The sequence below is a fragment of the Lutra lutra genome, chromosome 14 (assembly GCF_902655055.1).
Source record: "Lutra lutra chromosome 14, mLutLut1.2, whole genome shotgun sequence".
Classification (NCBI taxonomy): Eukaryota; Metazoa; Chordata; class Mammalia; order Carnivora; family Mustelidae; genus Lutra; species Lutra lutra.
Genome location: NC_062291.1, coordinates 40,386,918 through 40,407,411, shown reverse-complemented (window position 1 = coordinate 40,407,411; position 20,494 = coordinate 40,386,918). Strand labels below are relative to the sequence as shown.

Here is a 20,494-nt window from a genome sequence, read left to right as displayed (position 1 = left end):
CCTGGAGAAACCTCCTCAGCTTCACTGAGCGTCGGTTCCCTCATCTGTCAAATGGGGATGATCACAGGGCTTACACCAAGGGGTCATTACGGTGATGAGATGATGCATGTCACCCTTGAACCTGTTGGGGGCTGGTGTGCTTGGGCCCCTCGCTGGCTCCGAGGAACCACAGCAGGTAAGAACACACTGCCTGAGAGGAGGGACAAGCCTCAGTCGCGGGCTGCCCAGCTTGGTGGACAAGCTGCTGCTCCTTGGAGGCTCACACCACACCTGGATGAACCAAGGCACCAGCAGGCAGAAGCGGTGCGTAGCCCCGGGTTCAAATCCGGTCACACTCCCACCTCCCCGTGACCCCTATAGAACCCCCAGCGGTCACCTACCCGCAGACTTGGGAGTGAACTTGTCTCGGTTCGCAGCGCACACCGCCAGCAGTCTGTAACCGAGGTCCAGGTCAAACCCTTGCTGAGCTGCCACTCGACTGACCACCTGCCAGCAAGAGAGAGAGGAAGGGCGGGGTGAGTCACTGCCAGTGCCAGGCCTCCGAGCCCAGAGTGGTGCATGCGTCCGTCTAGCAGGCAAGGCAGCTGAGGCGGGCAGGCTAGGCTCAGGCAGGTCCCCAACATCAGGCAGAGCTGGGACTCAAACTCTGCCTCACTCAGTTGCTCCATAAAGCCCTTCCTCCTTGCCAGGCCCTGGGATCCAGACCCCTGCCCTCAGGGGTGTCTAGTCTTCCCGTGAGCCTAACCCCAAAGTCCAGGCCCTGTGGCTTTCAAGGACTCCATCTGGCCACATTCCAGAAGGTGCTGTACCACCATGTTTTGGATGGCTACAGGCCAGGCCTCTGTCCCTCCTTCCCCTGGGGCAGCTTCCCAAACTCCCTTCTAAGTCCCGGCCCCGGAAGTCTCCCACACCTAGCACCTCTCCCATCCCCTTCCCGAGCTCCTGCACCCACCTTCGTGGGTGCTTGCTGCCCTCACCATTCCAGGCATGGTCCCCACCCAGCAGCACTGGCCCCTCCTGAGTCAAAACGTGTGCCTGGGGAGAAGCACGGATTTAGGACACCACTCCAACGAGCTGCAGTGTGGAGCTGCCGGACAGACTGCTAAGGCTTCTCCAGGTGGACATGTCCATGCTCCTCAGTTCTGCACTCTGTACCAGGCACCCTGCTGCCTCTCAGACCCAGAGACCACAGGGCCCTCATGTGCAGCCTGGGGTCTGTCTCCAGCCTGGGGCACCTGCTCAGCACACGGGAGGCTTCCATTGGAGTGTCGATGGAAGCTTGCTAACAGCTGTGTATTTGGAGCCTGAGGTCCCTCCCTTCTCCTTGAGAACCTCTGAAGTAAGGGCCAGAAGGGGGAGAGGTGAGAGACTGGGAGCGCTGTCAGTCCCCTGGGGCAGTGTGGGGCGGGGTGCTCTTGGGAGCCCCACAAATGGCTCTACAGGCTTCACTCCTTCCCTGCCCATGCCCAGGTGTCCTGCCACAGCCAGACCTACTCCCTCCTGCCCGCCTCCCTCATTAATGGCAGCAAAATTAGGTTTCCTTATGAAGAAGGAAGGACCTTGGAAAACAGAGTCAGTGCAGGAAGCAGCTGGAGCTGTGATGGTTGAGTGGAGGAGGAGTGCTCCCAGATGTGGAGCTTGTTCTTGTGACAGAGGGAAGGCTCCGTCAGCCAGCCCCTAGAGACCACCTGCTCCAGAAGCGCTTGGAGGGCCTCAGAGGGCCTCCGGCTGCCATGGGGTTTGGCCCGGCCCCTGTAACCATGAGAGTAGATTCCCCATTACTTGCTTTATATTTAAGGGTTCGTTACAAGGGCTCTAGGGATACAAAGGATGGGGAAAGTGCTAATCTAGGCCAACCCTGTCATTTAAAAAAAGTATGAACACTTAAGACCTGGACAGAGTGTGTGTGGTGAACCAGGCAGGAGCCATGGGATGCCCTCTTCCCAGGACCACCATGGCCTCTGGAATGGGGCGCTGCCCCCCATACCTCCTGGGAACACCCAGGGCAGGGAGGAAAAGGGACGTCTCAGGTTTGAATGTTTGCTCAGCTTCTCTGCTGCAAACAGGAACCCCTGACGCAGAGCTCCCCTGTTCCTCCAGGCCTCTTTTCTATGGGCTCTATTTGCCCTGCCCCTACATACACCCCCTGGTCCAGAGGCTCTAGGCCACCTCTGGGCAGGGTAATCTAACTGTTCATTTCACTGTCCAAGCAGAAAAACCAAGGTCACTAGCTCTCTGTGGCCCGTTGAACATTTTGGGTCTGGAGACTGGCACTGTCCCTTTAGCAAGTGAGTCAGGTGAGGCAGGCAGGCTAAGGCAGGTCCCCAAGATTGGGCAGAGCTGGGACTCACCCCAGTAGGCCCAGAAGAGTCACTTCAGCTTAGATGATGACTATCATGGTCTTTTCTTTGACGGAACCTTGGAGCGGATATGAATGAGCATAGACAATTTGTTTGGACTAGTGCATCAGTGAGGCTACTGTTGGTGGGAAATGTTGACGGAGGCAAATAGTGTAATGAGAGTGCTGGCTCCCCGGTAGGAGGGTTAAATGAAAGCTTTGTGAGCAGTGAAGTGCCAAATTCTCACAGCAGCTCCACGAGGTGGTATCATTATCTCTTATACAGGAGGAAACAGAGTACCATATGAGACAAAGGTTACGAGTCTTGTCCATGATAGAGCCTGGATGTGATCTCAGGCAGTCAGGCTGCAACGTCTGGGCTCTTCCCATGACAGTTTCTCTTTTTCAGCCCACAAAGGGTTAAGGCCATAACTCCCAAATGAAGGGAGAAGCCTCAGGCCCTGTGTTGAGGGCAGAAAGGCAAAGGTCCCTCTGTTTGGCCAATACTGGCTAATCCTGTTGCTCTGGTTTAAAACACACACACAAACACACACACACACACACACACAGAACCAAATAACCAGTTGAACTGAGCAAGAGAGGCCTGGTGCTGGTATAGGGCTGTCCTGCAGGCCTGGGAATGTCTGCTTGTCACCAAATCCCCTGAGCTCTACCATTCAGAAGGGTCATTGGCAACAGCCCCCTTTCATTAAGCCCAGAGAGGGCAGGGCCTTACTGAAGGCAGCACAGCACAGTGTGGCTAAGCTGGACCCCGAGGCTCTCGAGGCCTGAGGTCCACGCCTTGGTGTCCTCTGGCCCAACCCCAGAACCCCGCTGAAAAGTCCCGTGAGGTGGGTCTGACTGACAGTGGTGGGGAGGTGGGCTTAGGTGAGTAGACAGTTGTGTTTCATAGGCCTGCTACCCCCTAAGTGGGCATGGCACTCCCAGTGAGGGTCCTGTGTGCAGGTGGGCGGGAAGAGCCTCCTCCGTAAAGACCAGAGGGGAGAGGCAGCTGTGCTGCTGCCCTCTGCTGGCTGCTCAGGCCCAGCCAGCTCAGGGCGCTCTGAGACTTAGCCCCCGAGGTCCCAGGAGGACCTCCAGGTCAGGGAGTCCAGCCCATAGTGCCAGAGAGGGAAACCGAAGCCCAGAGATGACAGAGGGCGTGTGCTCAAGGTCAGGTGGCCAGTTAGTCCCATCTAGGGAGTGTGCTGCCTTGAAAAGCGGTGAGCCTCCTGGCTACAAGGCAGGACAAGCTGTCTGGGGGATGCCAGAGAAGGGATTTCTGTCCCAGGCACGGGGCCGGACTCTGACATCTTCTGAGGGAGTCAGGGAAACTGGAGGCATGCCAGGCACGTACTCTAATTCTGCCCCCCCCCCCACACCGTACTGTGCAACCCAAGGCAAGTTACTTAGTGTCTCTAAGCTTCAGGTTCCTTCTCTGTGAAAGTGCAGGGACATACTCTGTTGCCACGGCAGGTGCAGTGGCCTCTGATAGTTCCATGTGTCCCAGTTCTGTCTCCCAGCTCTAACAGAAGCCCCCCAGGTTAGAGCCCTCTCCCCACTCTGCTACCCCTCTTGGTGCAGGATGTGCATGTATTTGGGGCTGTTGCTGGGGCTGCCGTGGAGTCAGGCATGAGATGGGGTTCTGGATCTGCCACTTACTAGCTGTTCTACCTCACCCAAGTGACTTAGGGTCTCTGGGCCTCAGTTTCCCCATCTGTGAAATGCCCTCCCTGTGAGGATGAGAGTCAGGACCAGGCACAAAGCTCAATGTACGCTAGCTGTGAACATAGCCTGACAGCTTCAGGAGTGACTTCTCTGCTGCTGTGGGGAAGCTCTCCCTGGGGAGAAGGGAGGGCATTGCGGTTAGGCTGGCTGGCCTCTGTTTCCCTCTGCCACCTCCTCTCCTTCCTGTCTCCCCTTCTCCTGTTCTCTGGCCTCCTCCTTTCTGTTCCTTGAGCATATCCAGCATGCTCCACCTCGGGGAAGGAAGAAGGAGTGAGTTCAGAAGGGCCTGATTTTGAGGGGCTCCTCAGGCATGGGGCTCAGTCCTGCTGCTAAGGGAGGGGCCGGGAGGCGAGCCGCCGGCTCACCAGGAAAAACCTGATCTGAGGAGCAAGTGGTGACCAGGGCTCAAAGCCCTCACCCCTGGGGAGGGGCCTCAGGACTCCCACACTTCTGCCTTGTGGGGTCAGAGGGCCTGAAGGGGAGCATGGGGCAGGGGAGTGCCAGCGGCTCTTCACCCCAGGGCCCAGCCCCAGGATGACAAAAACGTGACTTTTTTCTGCTTGAGGCTAAGTGGCTTTTAATTTCTATCCTCCAAGTAAGCCGGAGTCAGAGGAGTTTGTTCCCAGGGGCCACCCAGGGGACTGCTGCCACAGGGAATGCTTCGACCTGCCACTAGGATGGGGATGGGTGTGCGTGTTGGGGGGAGCTCGGTGGCTTTGCCCTGGTTAGGCCCCTCAGGATGTCTGACCTCCCACATCCCCTTCCTTGGGGCACAGCTGAGGACGTGGGACCAGCATCAGGGCCCTGATGTACTACCAGCCTAGGACTGTAGCGAGCTGCTCCCCCTTTCTTAGTGGCCTTGTTCATTAAGCAGAAGTGACAATCCCTTCCCTGCCTGGTCTGCAGGGTTTTCATAAGGATGTGCGGGGACAGGGCCCAGGACAGTACCTTGGGTACCAAGGGGTCTGCTCTGACCTCCCCATTCCCTGCACTTTCCTGCTGCTGGTTCTACTGAGCTCCAAGGGACAGTCAAACTCAACATCTCTGCCACTGTGGCAGGAGAACCAAAGGCCCCTTTCTGGTCAAGCAGCAGACTAGAGAGGTGAGGGTTAAAGCCCACTATTCAAGCAAGAGTGTGCCGTAAACTGTCTTGCAATGAGGAGAGGCCCAGAAGGGCTGGCACTGTGCCTATGTCACATTGTCACACCATCGTCCCGGTCTAGGAAGCCAAGGCCTCCTTGCTGTCTAGTCAGATCCTATAGGCTCCTCCCTGGGCTCCCTCCTCCAGGAAGACCTCCAAAATCCCTCTAGCCTATCCTCCTAGGATGCTCCCCTCAGAACTCCTATCCTCACATAAACCATAGCCTATCGCTCACCTGCTTAATATCCTTCAAGGCCCCCAACCACCCTTCAAATAATATCTGAGCTGCTCTCCCTCAGCCGGCAGGTCCTGTGTTGCCTTGTTTCTGCTTCCCTCTTTAACCTCATCTTGTGTCCTTTCCCTCTCCTGTGCTCCAGCCATCTGAGACTTTCTTTCCTCCTTTCTTTCCCCCCTTCCTCCCTCCTTCCCTTCCTTCCCCCCTTCCCTCCTTCTTTCCTTCTCTTTCTTCCTTTTCTTCCTCCCTTCTTTCTCTCTTCCTTTCAAGATTTATTTATTTATTCGAGAGACAGAGAGTGCATGCGAGTGGGGGAAGGGGCAGAGAAAAGAGAATATCCAAGCAGACTCCCTCTGGGCACGGAACCCCATGTAGGGGCCTGATCTCATGAGCCACGAGATCAGGACCTGAGCCAAGGACACTTCACTGACTGAGCTACCCAAGATGCCTTTCTGTTCCTTGAACAAATCAATTCCTGGGGCCTTTGCACTGGTGGTTCCCTCTGCCCAGAGCACCCTCCCCTCTCCTGGCTGACTCCTACTTGCCATTCTGGTCTCAGCCGGGGGTTACCTTCCTCAGAAGGCTTCTCCTGAGCAGCACCCCAATCCCTCTCATGGGGCGCTGGCATATGTCCCTATTTATTCCTTTAGTGTTTAGGGTCTGCCTCCCCCATCCTCCCCTGGAAAATACACTGTTGAGAGAGGTCCACTGCGCTTGCTGCTCTGCCTCTGGTGAGCACAGGGTCTCGGTGAATGCTTGTCAACTGAATAAATGAATGATGGGGCTGGAGCAGGGCCAGTCACTGCTCATCTTGTGCCCCCAGGCCCACCCGGCCTGCCCAGGGCCATCGTCTGATGCAGCTCTGAATCCCTACCTCCCAGGCAGGGCCAGGCTTGGGCAGGGAGCTGGGAGGCTGTGGCAGCCAGTCTGTCTGCACCTTGAGGTGGTCGCCACCTCCTACTTCATTTCACTTATGGCTGCCAACAGCTGGGATGGAAACGGGGGAGGCCTCTGGTAACATCTGTCCTTGCCCGCAGGGCTTAGCCTGAACCAGGATCCCTGCAAAGAGGATTACAGGAGCTGGTAGAGGGAGGGGAGCCCAGAGGGCTGGAGGATGAGGAGGGTGGGGGAGTGTAGGCGGCTGCCTGATTTGGCCTGGTGGTTCCAAAGGAGCCAGATGGCATCGGCCTCCAACGGGGAAGCAAGGAGGGTCTCGGCTGCACACCTGGCTGACATCCATATGGGCCAGGAGCATTTTCTCTAGAGGCAGTGGGGTCTTGGCTGTGTGACCCTGGAGAGCCATCTCAGCAAGCCTGAGTTTCCTCTAGAAAATGAGGCTGATGGCGGGGCCGGCCTCACGGAGTGTGAGGACTCAGTGAGAAGGTGTGTCATGGGCCCAGCTCAGTGGCAGGCACACGGGGTGCCTGGAAAGGATGGCCTATGACCATGTCACTCTCCTCTTGCTCCCGGCCAGGGCTGTGCTGGGGCCTTTCGCCGCCCTCCTCTCTGGAGCTTCTCAGAGAACTTGGCACCCCCGTGTTTTACCTATTGCTCCTTCCCGGCCCGGCATCCGCCTCGGCCCCTCCTCCCCAGCCTTGGGGCAGCGAGGCTCTGAGGCCATCTGTTCACCCCTGTTCTCTTCAAAGCTGACTCAGGGCCTTCCGAGCAGCTGCCCTTGCTGGCCACCAAGCCTCCCTCAAGCTCACGTGGCTGGGGTCGTTCGCAAGCCGCGAGCTCTTTCCAGGCAGCTGTCAGCCGACGAGCTCCGGGCCTGGCCTCTGCCCAGCCTGTGTCCTAGGTCCTCACCGAGCTGAGTGAACTTCCGCTCTCTGGGCTCTGTGGTCCGTCTGGGCCTTTGCACATGCTGTTCCAAGTGCCTAGAACGTGCTCACTCTGCCTGGCTGCTCGGGAACTCCGGCAGGGGGGTCTGGGGCTCCCCGCCTCAGTTTCCAGCCAGCCGCCCCACCTCCCGGGCCACCGGCGCTTCCCTGCCCGCTGCTGCTTTCTCCTTGCACACAACTTTCTTGGCCCTCTCTTTCCACGTCGGGCTCCCCCGCTAGAGGGACTCGGGCTGGGCAGAGTCTTATTCTGTGGTTCCCCTAGGACTTAGCAGAGGGGACCAGATGTGACAAATGAGGGATCAATCAGTGTTTATTTGGATAGGTGGATGGCTATAAGAGGAGCTCAATAAATGCTTCTGTGAATGGGTAGAAGGACAGAAGGACGGATGACTATAGAAAGAGCTCTACAGATGTTTGCCCAGCTGGATGAATGAAGGACTGGATAAAAGGATGGCTACAAACCCTCCATGACTCTGCTTCACTTCGGGTGCAACATCCACCCTCATCAGACCTGGTACTCCCCCCACATGGGCCCAGTGCTTTCCCATCCAGTGTGGGGAGCCCACACCATCCCGAGGGCTGTGTCTCCCCATCAGAATGGTTTCTCCGAAGGTGCACACTGGGGGGCGCTCCCAGAAGGGCTGTCCCCTCTAGCACTGGTGTCTTTCTATCTCTCATCCTGTTGTCTGGGTCCTCTCCAACACCTGGACAGGCACATGAGCCCCTTGGGCGTCTTCCCCTGGCACTAGTGCAGGTTGGCAGGGGTCAGGGGTCGGATGCAGACTCACCGTCAAACAGCCCATCAGGCTCTGCTCAAAGGGCCGCTGGAAGGCTCGCGGGTCTCCACACCAGTCCAGCAGCTCTGTGGCGGCATTGTGGAAGTTGGCAGGGTTCTGTAAGTGCTGTGGGAGAGGGAAGGAGGCAGCATGAAGCCCCAGCAACAAGGCCAGTGGGGGTGGCACATGGGTCTGGGGCGGCGAAGACCCCAGGACTCCCTGGGGATGAAATGTGAAGAAGGGGGGGCTGGTGCCAGGATGAAGGAACCTTCTCGAATAACCTGTCATTCATTTTCCCTGTGCATCCATCCCACCTAATCCCTGCAGGATGTGGATTAGTAGCCCCATTACAAAGATAGTAACACCAAGGTCTAGAGAAAGACAATAATATTAAAGTGTTTTCTGGATGCTGGCTGTGGAAGCAAGTGAACTCTGCAGGGTTCAGGAGGGTGGCCTGTGGCCCCCATGCTTGGAGGCTGGCTGTCCCCGAGCCAGGGCAGGCTAGCCCTGGAGATTCCTTCTTGATGCCTCTCCCACTAACCACTACCACTAGCACAGCCCTGGTCTGGGCGCCCACCAGCTCTGGCTGCAGAGGGAGCTCAGCCATGGCCAAATAGGGCAGGGTCAGGCGGCTTAGAGAGAGGTCTCTGGGCCAAAGCCAGACTGGGAGTTGAAGTGCAAGCACGCTGTGCCCAGGATATCCTCACACCAGGGTCTGGCATACGTGGCTTAGCTTCCCAAAACCAGATTTCCAGGCCCAGTCTGCTGGCCTTGTCAGGAGGGGTCCATGCCTGAGCTCAGGCCCCTCCCAGTCAGGGGATCTGAGTTGGCAGAGACTGAATCTTGGTGCCAAGGCCTCGGGATCCTGCTTTGGACCCAGGCCACAGGGCAGCCAGGGTGGGTGAGGTAGCTTCATTCTCTAACACCTGTCCAGGTCTTCCCAGGCCCTGCTGAGTCGAGCCTTAGCCCAAGGGATGAGTGACTCGCTCAGGGTCACACAGCAGCGCAGGGGCAGAGCTAGAATTCCAGGAATCGGTGTCAGAGACCATGGGTCCTCCAGAGAGACATCTAGGGTGTGATATAAGGGTCAGAGCACAAGCCAGCCTCAAAGGGGATGGTGGGACCTTCTAAGGCCCCTGTTGCCTTGGTGCTGGGAGAGACAGGAACAGTAGCTTCCCCTGGGGTGGGCACTCTATTCCGAACTGCAGCTCGAGCCTGTCTTGAAGCCAAGGAGGCTGGGCGGGGGCGGGGTTGGGGTCTTAGCAGCCGCCAGGTCCCAGAATTGGGAAAGAATGGCACGTACAGTGGGGGCCCCTGTGGAGCAAGGCCCCAGGGGCTCCCTCTGCCTTCGCCTCCTGCTCGCTGCCAACCCAGGACCGTCCCTTCACCTTCCCGAACCTCAGTCGTCCCATCTGTAAAAGGGGGATGACGGATCATGGCTTGGTGGTGGGAATTTTTCTTTCCTTTGTGCAGGGTGTCAAGACTATTCCTACGACACGGTTCGTGTAAGAAAGATTAAAAAATGGATGGAAGACAGTGAAATGAATTAGAACATGGTGCCCCTAGGGGAGGGAGCAGTGGAGGCGAGCAAGAGGGCAAGCAAGCGGCAGCATAGCCCTCCGTCACGGGGCTGGTGAGGCTTAGACGAGACGAGGCTCATGCGGCCCCTGGCACGGTGCCTGGCGCGTGGGGTGTTCCCACGTGGGGCTGCCCTTGGCCCTGACTCTGGCTCCCGGAGTCTCCCCTGGAAGCACAGCTGCACTCAGCAGCCCTCAGCCCTGGCTCACACAGGCTCTCTCTGCAAAGGCAGAGCTCCCTGCCCTTGACGCAAAGGAGAAGGGAGCAGCCTCCGCATGGAGGACGGGGCCCTTTGAGAGGGCAGTGAGGAGTCCTCCCCTCTGCCTTCTGTGCTCGCTCTCTAACGTGGGCCCCTTCTGAGGCCACGGAGCGCGGCGGGTGGGGGAGAGGGGGTAACCCTGCTCCACATGGAAAGCCATGCAAATCGGCTCATTCTTTGCCTGGCAGCCTCCCTCGGCTAACTGAGTTATTCCGTTTATTTACCTGATGTCACACCCAATTAGCAGGGTCAGCAGCCACCACATGCTGCTCTCGGAGCGGCCTACCCATAGCACCCACACTCCTGGCACCCCCTTTGGGGCTCTGGGCTCACAAGTGGCTTCTGAGGCCAGTCTCAGGGGCCCGGTTTTGTTCTGGCCCCCGGAGCACACCGTCTTCCGTATCATGGCCGGCCCACCTCCAAGCTTCTCCACCTCATGTGGCCTTCAGCTGGGGCTCTGGGTGGTCACTGGTGGGTGCGACTTGTTGATAAAATGGACACGGGTGTCCTGTTCAGTGGCTGCTGCTCAGCAGCTCTGTGGCCTCAGCCACGCCCCCGCCCCTCTCTGGACTTCTGTTTCCCGTTTCAACTATGAGGTCACTGGCCTGCACAGAAACGGGTGACCCAGCTCAAACCCCACCTTGGCCACTGAGCCCCACAATGCTGGGTGTGCTCCTGAGCGTCAGACCCCTCACTGGTGAAATGGGGTGTTCATAGCCTGCAGGGCTGCCCCACGGCTTGGGAACAATTTAAATCATGACGTCCCCATGAGAGAGTCGGGGCCCCGTAGAGACGGCTACTGCTCTGACCTCTGCCCAGTTTCTTCTCTTCTAGAAGCTTCTGAAGGGTAGAAGTAGTGCCCTGTCCCCCTCTGGAACCCTCAAGACTGGCCCGAGGCCAGGTCCGTGCAGAACAGGTGAGCTGTTCACTGTCCAAAAGTCAGTCTATCTGTGGTGCAGGCCGGCAACCTGGCTGCTGCAGGACATGTCCCTAGTGGCACGTGGAGCAGCCAGGGCTGGGTGGGGGAGCTTGGTCTGGGGATGGGAGGCACAGATCTAAATCATAGGCAGAAGCCTCCCTGGGTGCGGCCGTTCCTGGATACCAATGCCTCACTTCCCACCAGACCGACCGCCTGTCTCCACGGTTCCTGGGAAGATATGGGCTATATTCACTGGCTACTGGGTCTATTGGGACAGGATTACGGGACACCAAAGCCTAGATCTGTTGGATCGGCTATGCAGAGCAAGTGATGAATGCATCTTCTGATTAGACCATCTGTGATCCAAACAACCTGTCCATCCTTCCAAAAATGAATCGGTCTATCCATCCATTCATCCATCTATCCATTCATCCATCTATCCCCTCATCCATCTACCCATTCAACCGTTCACTACTTTATTCATTTCCCATCTATCCATTCATCTGCCTACCTATCTGTCTATCCGTCCAGAAGTTATCCAACCTCCTGTCCATCCATTCATCCATCCGTATATCCATCCATCATCTGTACTACCTGCCGAACTGCCCATCCCTGTGTCTATCCATCCACCCTTCCGCTCATTCCCTTAGGTATCCATCCATCAGTTCACCTCTCCCCTGACCCCCCCCCCCCCCGCCAACCTCTGTGGGCCCTGGCCTGGGAGCTGCGCTAGGATCTGCTAGGACTTTGAGATGGATACAGCACATTCTCTGCCCCTGAGGAACTAAGCCTGGCAGGTCTGATATGTGCCCCACGGGGCCAAGGGCCCAAGGGAGAAAGAGCAGGGTGGGTGAGGCAGCTAGGTGCCCAGGAAGCAGCGGGGCTCAGAGATGGGCGATGCAGCTGCTCAGAAGGGCCGTGGGGCCGGGGGAGGCCGTTGTGCCGGAATTAGCCCATTTGTACGTGCGGCCCGGATGAGTCTGCAACCTCTGAGTGGGCCCACTGTAGAGAAGGCACTGGTTCTCCCAGTCCTCGGGGCTGAGACAGGGGAAAGGCAGCTGGGAGGGAAGAGAGGCAGTGGGGTGCTTGGGGGATGGCCAGGGTGAGCAACGGCGAGAATCCGGGTGGAGTGGGTGGGGTGTGTGTGTGGGGGGAGGCTGTGCTTAGAAGTGAGGCAGGGAGTCTGAGGCTGCAAAGCCCCTGATGGGAGCCACAGACCCACCAGCCAGAGCGAGGCCCAGCCAACGCATCTGTCATCCTCAGAGCACGCAGACCTGCTTGCCTTTCTCTTCTGATTAGGACAGGGGACATCTGAGGATCAACAGTCTTCAGCCAGACGCGCCGCCCTCTGGAGCAGCCGCAGAGCAGACAGACGTTAAGGGCCGATCTGTGTCTGACCGGAGGTGTGGAGGGGGATGTGGGGGCGTCGGGAGCTCTGGATGGCCCAGGGGGTCATCTGGACAGTCTGCTCACCCTCGCAAACGCAGCAGGGTCTGGCCCCAGTGCAGAGCTCTGGGCGTGTGTGTGCACGTGCGCGCGTGTGTACACACATGTGTGGGCCGGCCAGCCAGGGAGGGCAGCTGAGGGGATCCCTGGCTTTCCAGCTGCCCTGGCACACACCGGGCTGGGCGTCCCTTCTGATGTCATTCTCCAGACCGAGTGGGGTACTGTGGCAGCTTAATCAGGGTCGGGTAGTTAGCAAGTGGCGGAATGGGGGCTTGGACTTGCTGATGGGTCAATCTGAGCCCTGGGGGCCACACTCCGAGGGGGTAAAGTGTGCCCTGATTTCTGGGGACACAGAGCCAGCCATGGGAGAAAGGTCAGCTCGTGAGCAGGTCTCAGAAGGAGCCCGTGCCCAGTGCAAGGAGGGGCTCATGCTGGGTGGTGGGACTGTCCTTTTGGGGGTGGAGGCCACTGACAGCGGCCCCTCAGGGCTGGGAGAAGCTGGGCCACAGGCTGAGCTGGGAGAGAGCCCTGCAGAGCCCCAAGGAGGAGGCGAGTGCAGAGCTGGAAGGAGGGCACCGTCTGGCTTCTACTCTGTGACCGTGAGCAGAGGCGTCATTGGCATTCGGGGGAGCTGTTTGGGCTGGGTTCAATCTGTAACAGGTCTTCTTCAATTTCCTCTCCTCAGACCCCGCCTGGGCTTCCGAGAGAGCTCTGCTTGATATTTATGAGAGGACACACGCCCAGTGCTTGAGGACCGGCCTCAGCTCCACTGGGCCCTGGGAGGTCAGGCTGCGGGGGTTGTGGGACTGGGAGCACTCCCTCCCCGGGGCTCCTGAGGCCAGCGGCCCATGCTGGTGACCCATGTCCTGTTAAGCCACCTAAGCCAAGGGCCTCCCCCGATGCTGAGACACTGATGATAATAGCCCCTGCCACCCCGTGACAGTCTGGATCCATGGGACGGGTGGGGAAACTGAGTCTCAGAGAAACAAAGGGACAGGCCTGAGATGACACTGTGGGCATGTGGAAGAGTGAGGATTTGGGCCCGGGTCTCTCTGATGTCAAAGCTCAGCCCCTTCTACCATCTTGCTCGCTCCTGGAGTACGGTAACACTCTGGAGTCTGCGCAGACACCTCCACGCAGGGCTGCTACGGGGGCTGCACCCAGAGGGTGGTGCGCCACTCCTGGTCAACACTGGGGGGCGCCCGCCAGCCTTGGCTCAACCAGGCTCTGAGGTGGGGGCGGGGGGTCTGAGCCCACCTGGAACCTGCCCCACTCTGAACAATCCAGAGAGGACGCTGGCGGGCAGATCTCCCCTAGAACGCGGCGTGAGCATGGGCGGATGAGGGAGCTTGCTGTGCTCAGGGATGAGGCCCTCCCAGCACGAGTGAAGCTGGGCTGTGTGACCTCAGCCGACCCCCTTCTCTTCTCTGTGCCTCCGTTTCCTTTTCTGTAGCGTGATCTAAATTCTCGGAAGTTTTCCTTTTCTGTTTCTTTATAGAGAACCACAGAAGCAGAGGGGTGGGGAGCTTCGGTCTGGGAAGGAGGCTAAGTACTTTACTACATCTTCACAGCAGCCCAGACGGCACAGCAGAGCCCAGAGAGGGCATGACGCTGGCCCCAAATCACACAGCTGAGAAGAGAAAGGGAGGGGAGGGGAGGGGAGGGAAGAGGAAGGGAGGAAAGGGACAGCATGGAGCTGGCACATGAACCCTGGCGTGCAATGTCAGTGTGGGTGACAAGAGACCTCGGGGTGGTCCGAGAGACCCCGGGCAGTCAGCCCTGGCCCGCTATCACCTCCACCCAGCACCCAAGAGGCCCAGCCCCACAGTGCAGGCCAGCACCCCTCCTGCTGTGCCTGTCTTGCCGGCCCCGCCCTCGCCAGCCAGTGCCAGGCCGGGCAGGGAGGAGGCGCGAGCGCGAGCCACACCCACCTGTTTGATGCACTGGAGTCGGTCGTTGGTCTGTTGGATGTGCCTGTCCATAGAGTTCATTCTGGCCGTTTCACTGGGTCTACCCGAGAGCCATGAACGTTGTCCAGCCTGTGAAGACAGAAGAGGGCAGGTGTCACTGGGGTTGCACCAGGCCCGACAGCCTCACAGCCACCCTGCAGCCCCAACACAGACAGACGTGCCAGGCCCAGTGGCTCCCAGCAGGTTTTAGGCCCCTTTGGGAGCCACTGTGGCCTCTGTCCTAGCCAGCCCCGTGCTGGAGGGAGGAACTTCAGCCACAGCTGCCTGGCCCAAGGGGAAGCCCGTCCGGGCTGAAGGCGGGAGGTGCTCCTGGGTGTTCTCTGTGGGTGACTCACGTCAGCCCGGAGTACGCATGTCCACCACGGGACATGGAGCAGCACACTCAGGCACACTCATTTCTACACACCTGTGCGTGTGTTGCGGGGGCTGATGGGGATGGCAACCCCATCTTCGGATTCCCAGTTCAGGGCTTAGCTTACCTGACGTGGCTCTGTGTGTATGCAAGTGTGCATGCACACGTGTATGTGTGTGAGCACCCACGTGGAGGGGTACACCCACATGGCCCTCATTGCGTGTGTGGTGTAAGAGCAGCAACCTGCCACGGGTACCACGGTCCCCCACCCCAAACCCCCCATGCTTTCGAGTTCTTCATGCTGTGAACCCCGATTCCATTTCTCTCTTTGCCTTCCTGGGCAAGTAGGGTGGGCGTCCGTGCCACCCCCTTTCCAAGAAAAGGAGACTGAGGCTCAGAAGGGGACGGGAGTCATCCACGGCAGCACGGGGAGCCAGTATGAGAGCCCAGGCCGGGAACTAGGGCTCTGGCTGCCAGCTCGTGGCTCAGAGGGCAGGTCCACGGACGTCACGGCCACCAGGCTCACTTCCTGAATAGCTGTGGGCCTCGGGAACTCCAACATGAATGTGACTTTCTTCCGGCAGGGTAAGCTAGGTGGAGGAAGCCCCCTCACTCCAGAAAGTCCCCAGAGTCCCCAGGCCTCCCCAGAGAGGCCACAATGGCAATGGCAGAGATGGGGAGAGAGAGAGAGAGAGAGAGAGCTGGAGAGAGAGAGTCTACCCAGTACTCAGTGGCCCAGGTCTTTGGGCCAATGCAGAAATCTGCCCATGGCCACTGGGTTTGCTTTCCCACAACCCAGTGGGCATTTCAAGTGACAGACACAGGGTGCTGGACAGAGGCCCCTGGCCCTCGGCCTTCTTCGCTCTCCTGTGGCACTGTCCCCCAGAAGTCCCCTCAGCTCCTGTGGCACCGCCCCCCGTAAGTCCCCTCAGCTCCTGCCGTGTCACCAAAGGTCCCATTTACCAGACACCTCCCGCACGCTGGGGCCCTGCATCCTCTCTTTTACTCTTCTGTAAGACTAGAATCATCTCCATTTTATAGACGAGGAAATGAAGGTCTGAGATCTGAGATCACCCAAGTCCCCACGACCCGTAGGAGCCTGTCTGCTTCCACGTCCTGACTCTGCCCCCTGCGCGAGCCCCCCGGCTGAGGGAACTTCCAGCAGAACATGCTGGGGCCCAACCTTGGGAAGAAAGGCCTGGCTGTACTTCCAAGGAGCGCTTTACCACACAGCTCCTTCCAAGCACTTCCTATCGTTCCATTTGTATTGAAAAGGCAGCTCATGGGGCACCTGGGTGGCTCAGTGGGTTAAAGCCTCTGCCTTCGGCTCGGGTCATGCTCTCAGAGTCCTGGGATCAAGCCCCGCATCCGGCTCTCTGCTCAGCGGGGAACCTGCTTCCTCCTCTCTCTCTGCCTACTTGTAATCCCCATCTGTCAAATAAATAAAAAAAATCTTAAAAAGAAAGAAAGAAAGGCATGCATGGTTCAAAAATCAAAGTCCAGTGATGTTCTGGCTCCGTCTCCAAGCCCCCAGATGGCCTTCCTGGTAGGACCAGGGTCACCAGTCTCCTGAGGGGCTCAGAGAAGCAAAGATCTATGGGTACTATTCCCTGCCACCCCTTAAAAAGAAAACACATAAAATGATAACATTCTAATACACACTACTCGGACCTTGCTTTTCTCCTCTGAATCGTATCTCAATGTTTATTCCACATCAAGATACAAAGAGCCTTTTTAAAAAATATTTTATTTATTTATTTATTTGTCAGAGAGAGAGAGAAAGAGGCAGGCAGAGGGAGAAGCAGGTTCCCCACTGAGCAGGGACCCTGAGTGGGGACTCGATCCCAAGAACCTGGGATCATGACTTGAGCTGAAGGTAGACGCTTAACCGACTGAGTCCCCCAGGTGTCCTATAAAGAGCCTTTTCAGTTTTTAATAGCGGCCCAGTATTCCTAGGCACGGATGAATCACTTACCCAACCAAATTCTGAATGTCCACCCCTGCCAGGCACTGCCCCAAGGTCAGAGGCCTTGGCTGAGGTCCTTCTGCTCAGAGGGCTCATGCTCCAGACCGAGTGATGAAGCCTGGAGCTGTCCCCAAATCCATAGTGCAGACGGGCCTGCGAGATCACCTTTTATACCGGCCACATCATCCACATGTGAATTAATCTGGAGAGCCTATTCTTAGAAGTGGAGTTTCTGGGTCATTTGGGCATTTGCACTTTTGAGAAATGCTTTCTGGGTTCCCTCAACCTGAGAGCTCTCCCACAAAAAGGGAAAAGGAGGGGGAGTGCTCCACATTCACTTTTTTCTACCCTCCAACACCCCTCCATACACCCCACCGATCACACGTTTATACCCCCAGGTTACCAACCTCTCCATCCACCGTTTATTCACCTAAATGCCTGTCTGTCCTTCTGTCTATCCAGCCACCTATCCTCGCATCCATCCAAACACCTCTAGTCTCCACGTGCCCACCCATGCATGCTTCCCACTCACCCAGTAAATACTTTTTAATATCTATACAGTGCTGGGTCCTCTGCCAGATCTACAAGCCATGGAGAGATTAACAAGCCAGTATTCACTCCACGTGACCCAGTAGGTGACTGTTTGTCGAGCTCCTGCTGTAAGTCAGGCGCTGGTCCAGGCACTGGGCGTGGACAGACACTGTTACTATATCCCCATTTTACAAATGAGGAAAGTGAGGCTCAGAGGTTTTAGCAGCAGCCAGCTCTAGAATCCGGGCTTTCCCATTACAACCCAGACTTTGGTGCCGCTAGTGGGGGAGGGGCTGGGGGTCGCCACTGGAGATTGCTCCGATGTGGTAGGCAGTTGTCATGGGAGAAGAGTGTCGCTCCCCTTGCTGCTCCTGGAGGATCCCCAGGCAGGGGCTGAATTTCTCCTGAGTTTACTTGTCTAGACCCAGCCTGAGCTCACTGCTCCAGGGCTCCTGGAGTCAGGGACAAACCATGGTGCCCAGTTGGCCAGAAGGGGGCGCTGTTGATGAAGCTAAGTACCCAGAGGGCTGGAAACCGGCTCTGTGGGGCTCTCTTTAGGGCCCTCCTTCTCCAGTGAGGACCTGCGGGCCCCAAACAGAGGGTTTTGAGTAAACTTCTCTGGCTTCCTAGGCCTCGGATTCCCCATTTGTAGAGCAGGATGGTGAGTGGGGATTAGGCGGCCTCACAAGACTCTATCTCTACGTAGACTTTTCCCAGGATGGACACAGCATTTTCATCTAGGGTCAGAGCCCTAGTGGGGCCTTGATAAATGCTTGTTGAATGGCTGACAGATCGTTTCTGGAGACTGAGGGGGCCCTCGGCCCACCCAGGGAAGCCCTAAGCAGGCATCAGGAGGCCAGACCCACCTAGGCAGCCAGAGGCTGTTCCTGTCTGCTCAGTACCCCCTGGTCTGGGCCTGGAACACTGGCAAGGAAGCGAGCAGGAAAGAAGGAAAGGTATCACAGATCACGGGGACAACTGTATGCCCTATATGTCTTAATCTACAGAAGAACAAGACGTCCAGCTGATGGAGACACAGGTGAGGTGACATTCTTAAACTGCCGAGATCAGTGGGAAATTTTGGTTATTAACAGCAGGAATGGATGAGGCTGGCGGTTCCAGGCCACACAGAAAAAGGGTGAAGGCCTGGAAGGCTAGGGTGCTGGGCGCGGAGAGGGGAACGGTGGGCTGAAGGAGTTAGGAGAGGTAGCTCATTGTGGGGCAGTCTGGAATCTTCCATGTGTCCCGTACCTGCCTTGTTTAGGCAGCAGGCCAGGTCCGGTGCATTGCTAATTTACTGAATCCTAAAAGGCTCACAGAGGGGCAGCAACTTGCCCAGGGTCACACGGCCAGGAAGGGGTTGAGCTGAGATTCGGACCCTCTGCCTTTCTAACCATTCATGTGTTTTTCTTCCTGGAAGTCCCCACTCAAGGGCTGTGTTGGGCCCAAAGAGGGGTCCTCTTGTTCGGTCCAAATTGTCCAAACTCATCCACTTTAAAGGCCCACCCCCTGCCCTCCCGGGGCCACGGGTCTCCTGCGAGTTGGCAGTGCAGGGACGCGGCGCGAGCCCGGCAGCCAGCAGAGGTCGCTCTCCGCCGCGGGAGCGTTGCTTGGCCTGGCTGTTGCTTCCCTCCTCAGACCTCGGGCTTCTTTAAGCCTTTGACAAGTAGCTACAAATCCTCCGTGGCTGCAGCTCCGGTGCCCACGGTGGCCGGGCTCCCTCCCAGCTTGAGACGGCTGACAGCCTGGCTCTGGGTGCACCCAGGGCCTCAGCCCTTCCCAGCCGCCTGCCTGTCTCTGAATGGGGAGTGGGTTTAAGCAATCAAGCCCCCGACCCCCTCTAGCCTCTGACCCCTCTTCCTGGTCGGAGCAGCCTAAGGAGTCTGGGGGGACTGTGCTGTGATACCTTTCTCCAGGCCTCAGTTTCCCTGTGTGGAAAACAAGGCCTTTCAAACTCCAACATCTTAGGATTCCTGTGTCAGGAGCTCCAGCTCTTTGGAACACTCTCTCTCAGCCAAGTGTAGAATGCTGGACTTGAAACTGCAAAGCTTGTCCCAAGGCAGCCCCGAAAACTGTAAGGGAGAGCCCCTGGTCCGGGGAACCCTAAGTTTGCACACGCACGCCTCCTCACCCCCGAGGCTCAGCTTGGCTTCACGCCACACATACGTGCTCTCTGCTAGTGACCTCTGAGTCGGTGTGGTCTTCTGCCCCAGGAAGTCTGGAAGGGCCAAGCTCCTGTTCCACATGCCTCATTGCCTAGCAGGCTGAGCCGACTCTTGGTGGAACCTCGCACAGAAGCCGTTTTTAGAGAAAGCTGCCCTTCCACGCAGAGGGCTGCTCTGAGCGAGAATGTGGAGAACCAGAAGGATCCCAGGGACCACCTGGTCCCATGCCCTTCACAGCAGGACAGGGGTGGGGGCAGAGATGGAGAGAGGGGGGCACGGAGGGAGACAAGGGTCGAGTGGGACTAGCGCCCACCTGGCTGGCTCCCCCTGACAGCATCATGGCCCTTGGCAGGCTCTTCCCTGGAAACGGGGAGCAGGGTGCTCTTAGCCGTCCTGCGGAAATGTGGGGTGCTGGAGCTAGAGGCAGCTCCTTAGGGCGGTGGGCCCACATCAGCTATACCAACATCAGGAGGTTTTATTTTTTATTTTTCACGCTTGAGGCCAATAAGTTAACTGGTACACTCAGCTCGCATGTACCCAGAAAGAGGCATCTGTGGACGTGTGCGCACACTCACATCCAGAGGCACTTTTTGCACACTCAAGTGCAGGAACACACACACATTCAAGGGCTGGCACAGATGCACTCGAGCATGCACATCTCCCAACAGCTTGCACAGGCAAGTGGCAGGGTCCCCAGGGGAGCTGTGTGAGCAGCGGTGTGCAGAAATGATTCAATCACCACGCACATCTGCAGCTCAGATCCCCCGGGGCGAGCAGTGCTGGCAGCAGGGGCGGCAGCAGGGTGGAGGTGGTGGTGGGGGAGGTGGAGGGCTTACCTACAGCCTGCAGAGCAGAGGCTGCGTTCCAAGACATGGCCAGGGCCAGCGAGTTTGGGACCTTCCCACTGCTCAGCCTGGTGGGAGAGAGAGCCTGGAGGTCCAGGGGATGCTGGAGGTCTAGCCCCTTTACCAGCATTCAGATTCCCAAGAGGGACAGATGTCATGGGCCCGGACAGATGTCATGGGACAGATGTCAAGTGACCCGCCAACCTTGCCTATAATGGTGTCAGCCAAGGTCCTCCCTGGCCTGGCCGCCACCTCTCACTACTTCAGCCCTGTCCTGTGTCCTCCGCATGGGGTTACTCCCTGCATCCTGGACCATGCTCTGAAGATCATACCCCTGTGTCTTTGCCTCTGTCCCAAAGCCCAGAATTCCTGGTCTCCTTCATCTATCAAGGCCTGGGACAACC

General features: G+C 57.8%; 1 protein-coding gene across 6 annotated transcripts in view; it reads right to left on the bottom strand.

Moving 5' to 3' along the window:
- Nucleotides 1–20,494, bottom strand: part of ZMIZ1 (zinc finger MIZ-type containing 1) — a 233,075-nt gene that overhangs the window by 95,430 nt on the left and 117,151 nt on the right. For all 6 annotated transcript variants that reach the window (XM_047701396.1, XM_047701397.1, XM_047701398.1 and 3 more), the window contains 3 exons: nucleotides 14,193–14,300; nucleotides 8,072–8,185; nucleotides 381–486 (listed from right to left, as the gene is read on the bottom strand). In XM_047701396.1, coding sequence (XP_047557352.1) covers nucleotides 381–486; nucleotides 8,072–8,185; nucleotides 14,193–14,252 — 280 coding nt within the window. In that variant the 5' untranslated portion in view covers nucleotides 14,253–14,300. The remainder of the gene's footprint in view (nucleotides 1–380; nucleotides 487–8,071; nucleotides 8,186–14,192; nucleotides 14,301–20,494) is intronic.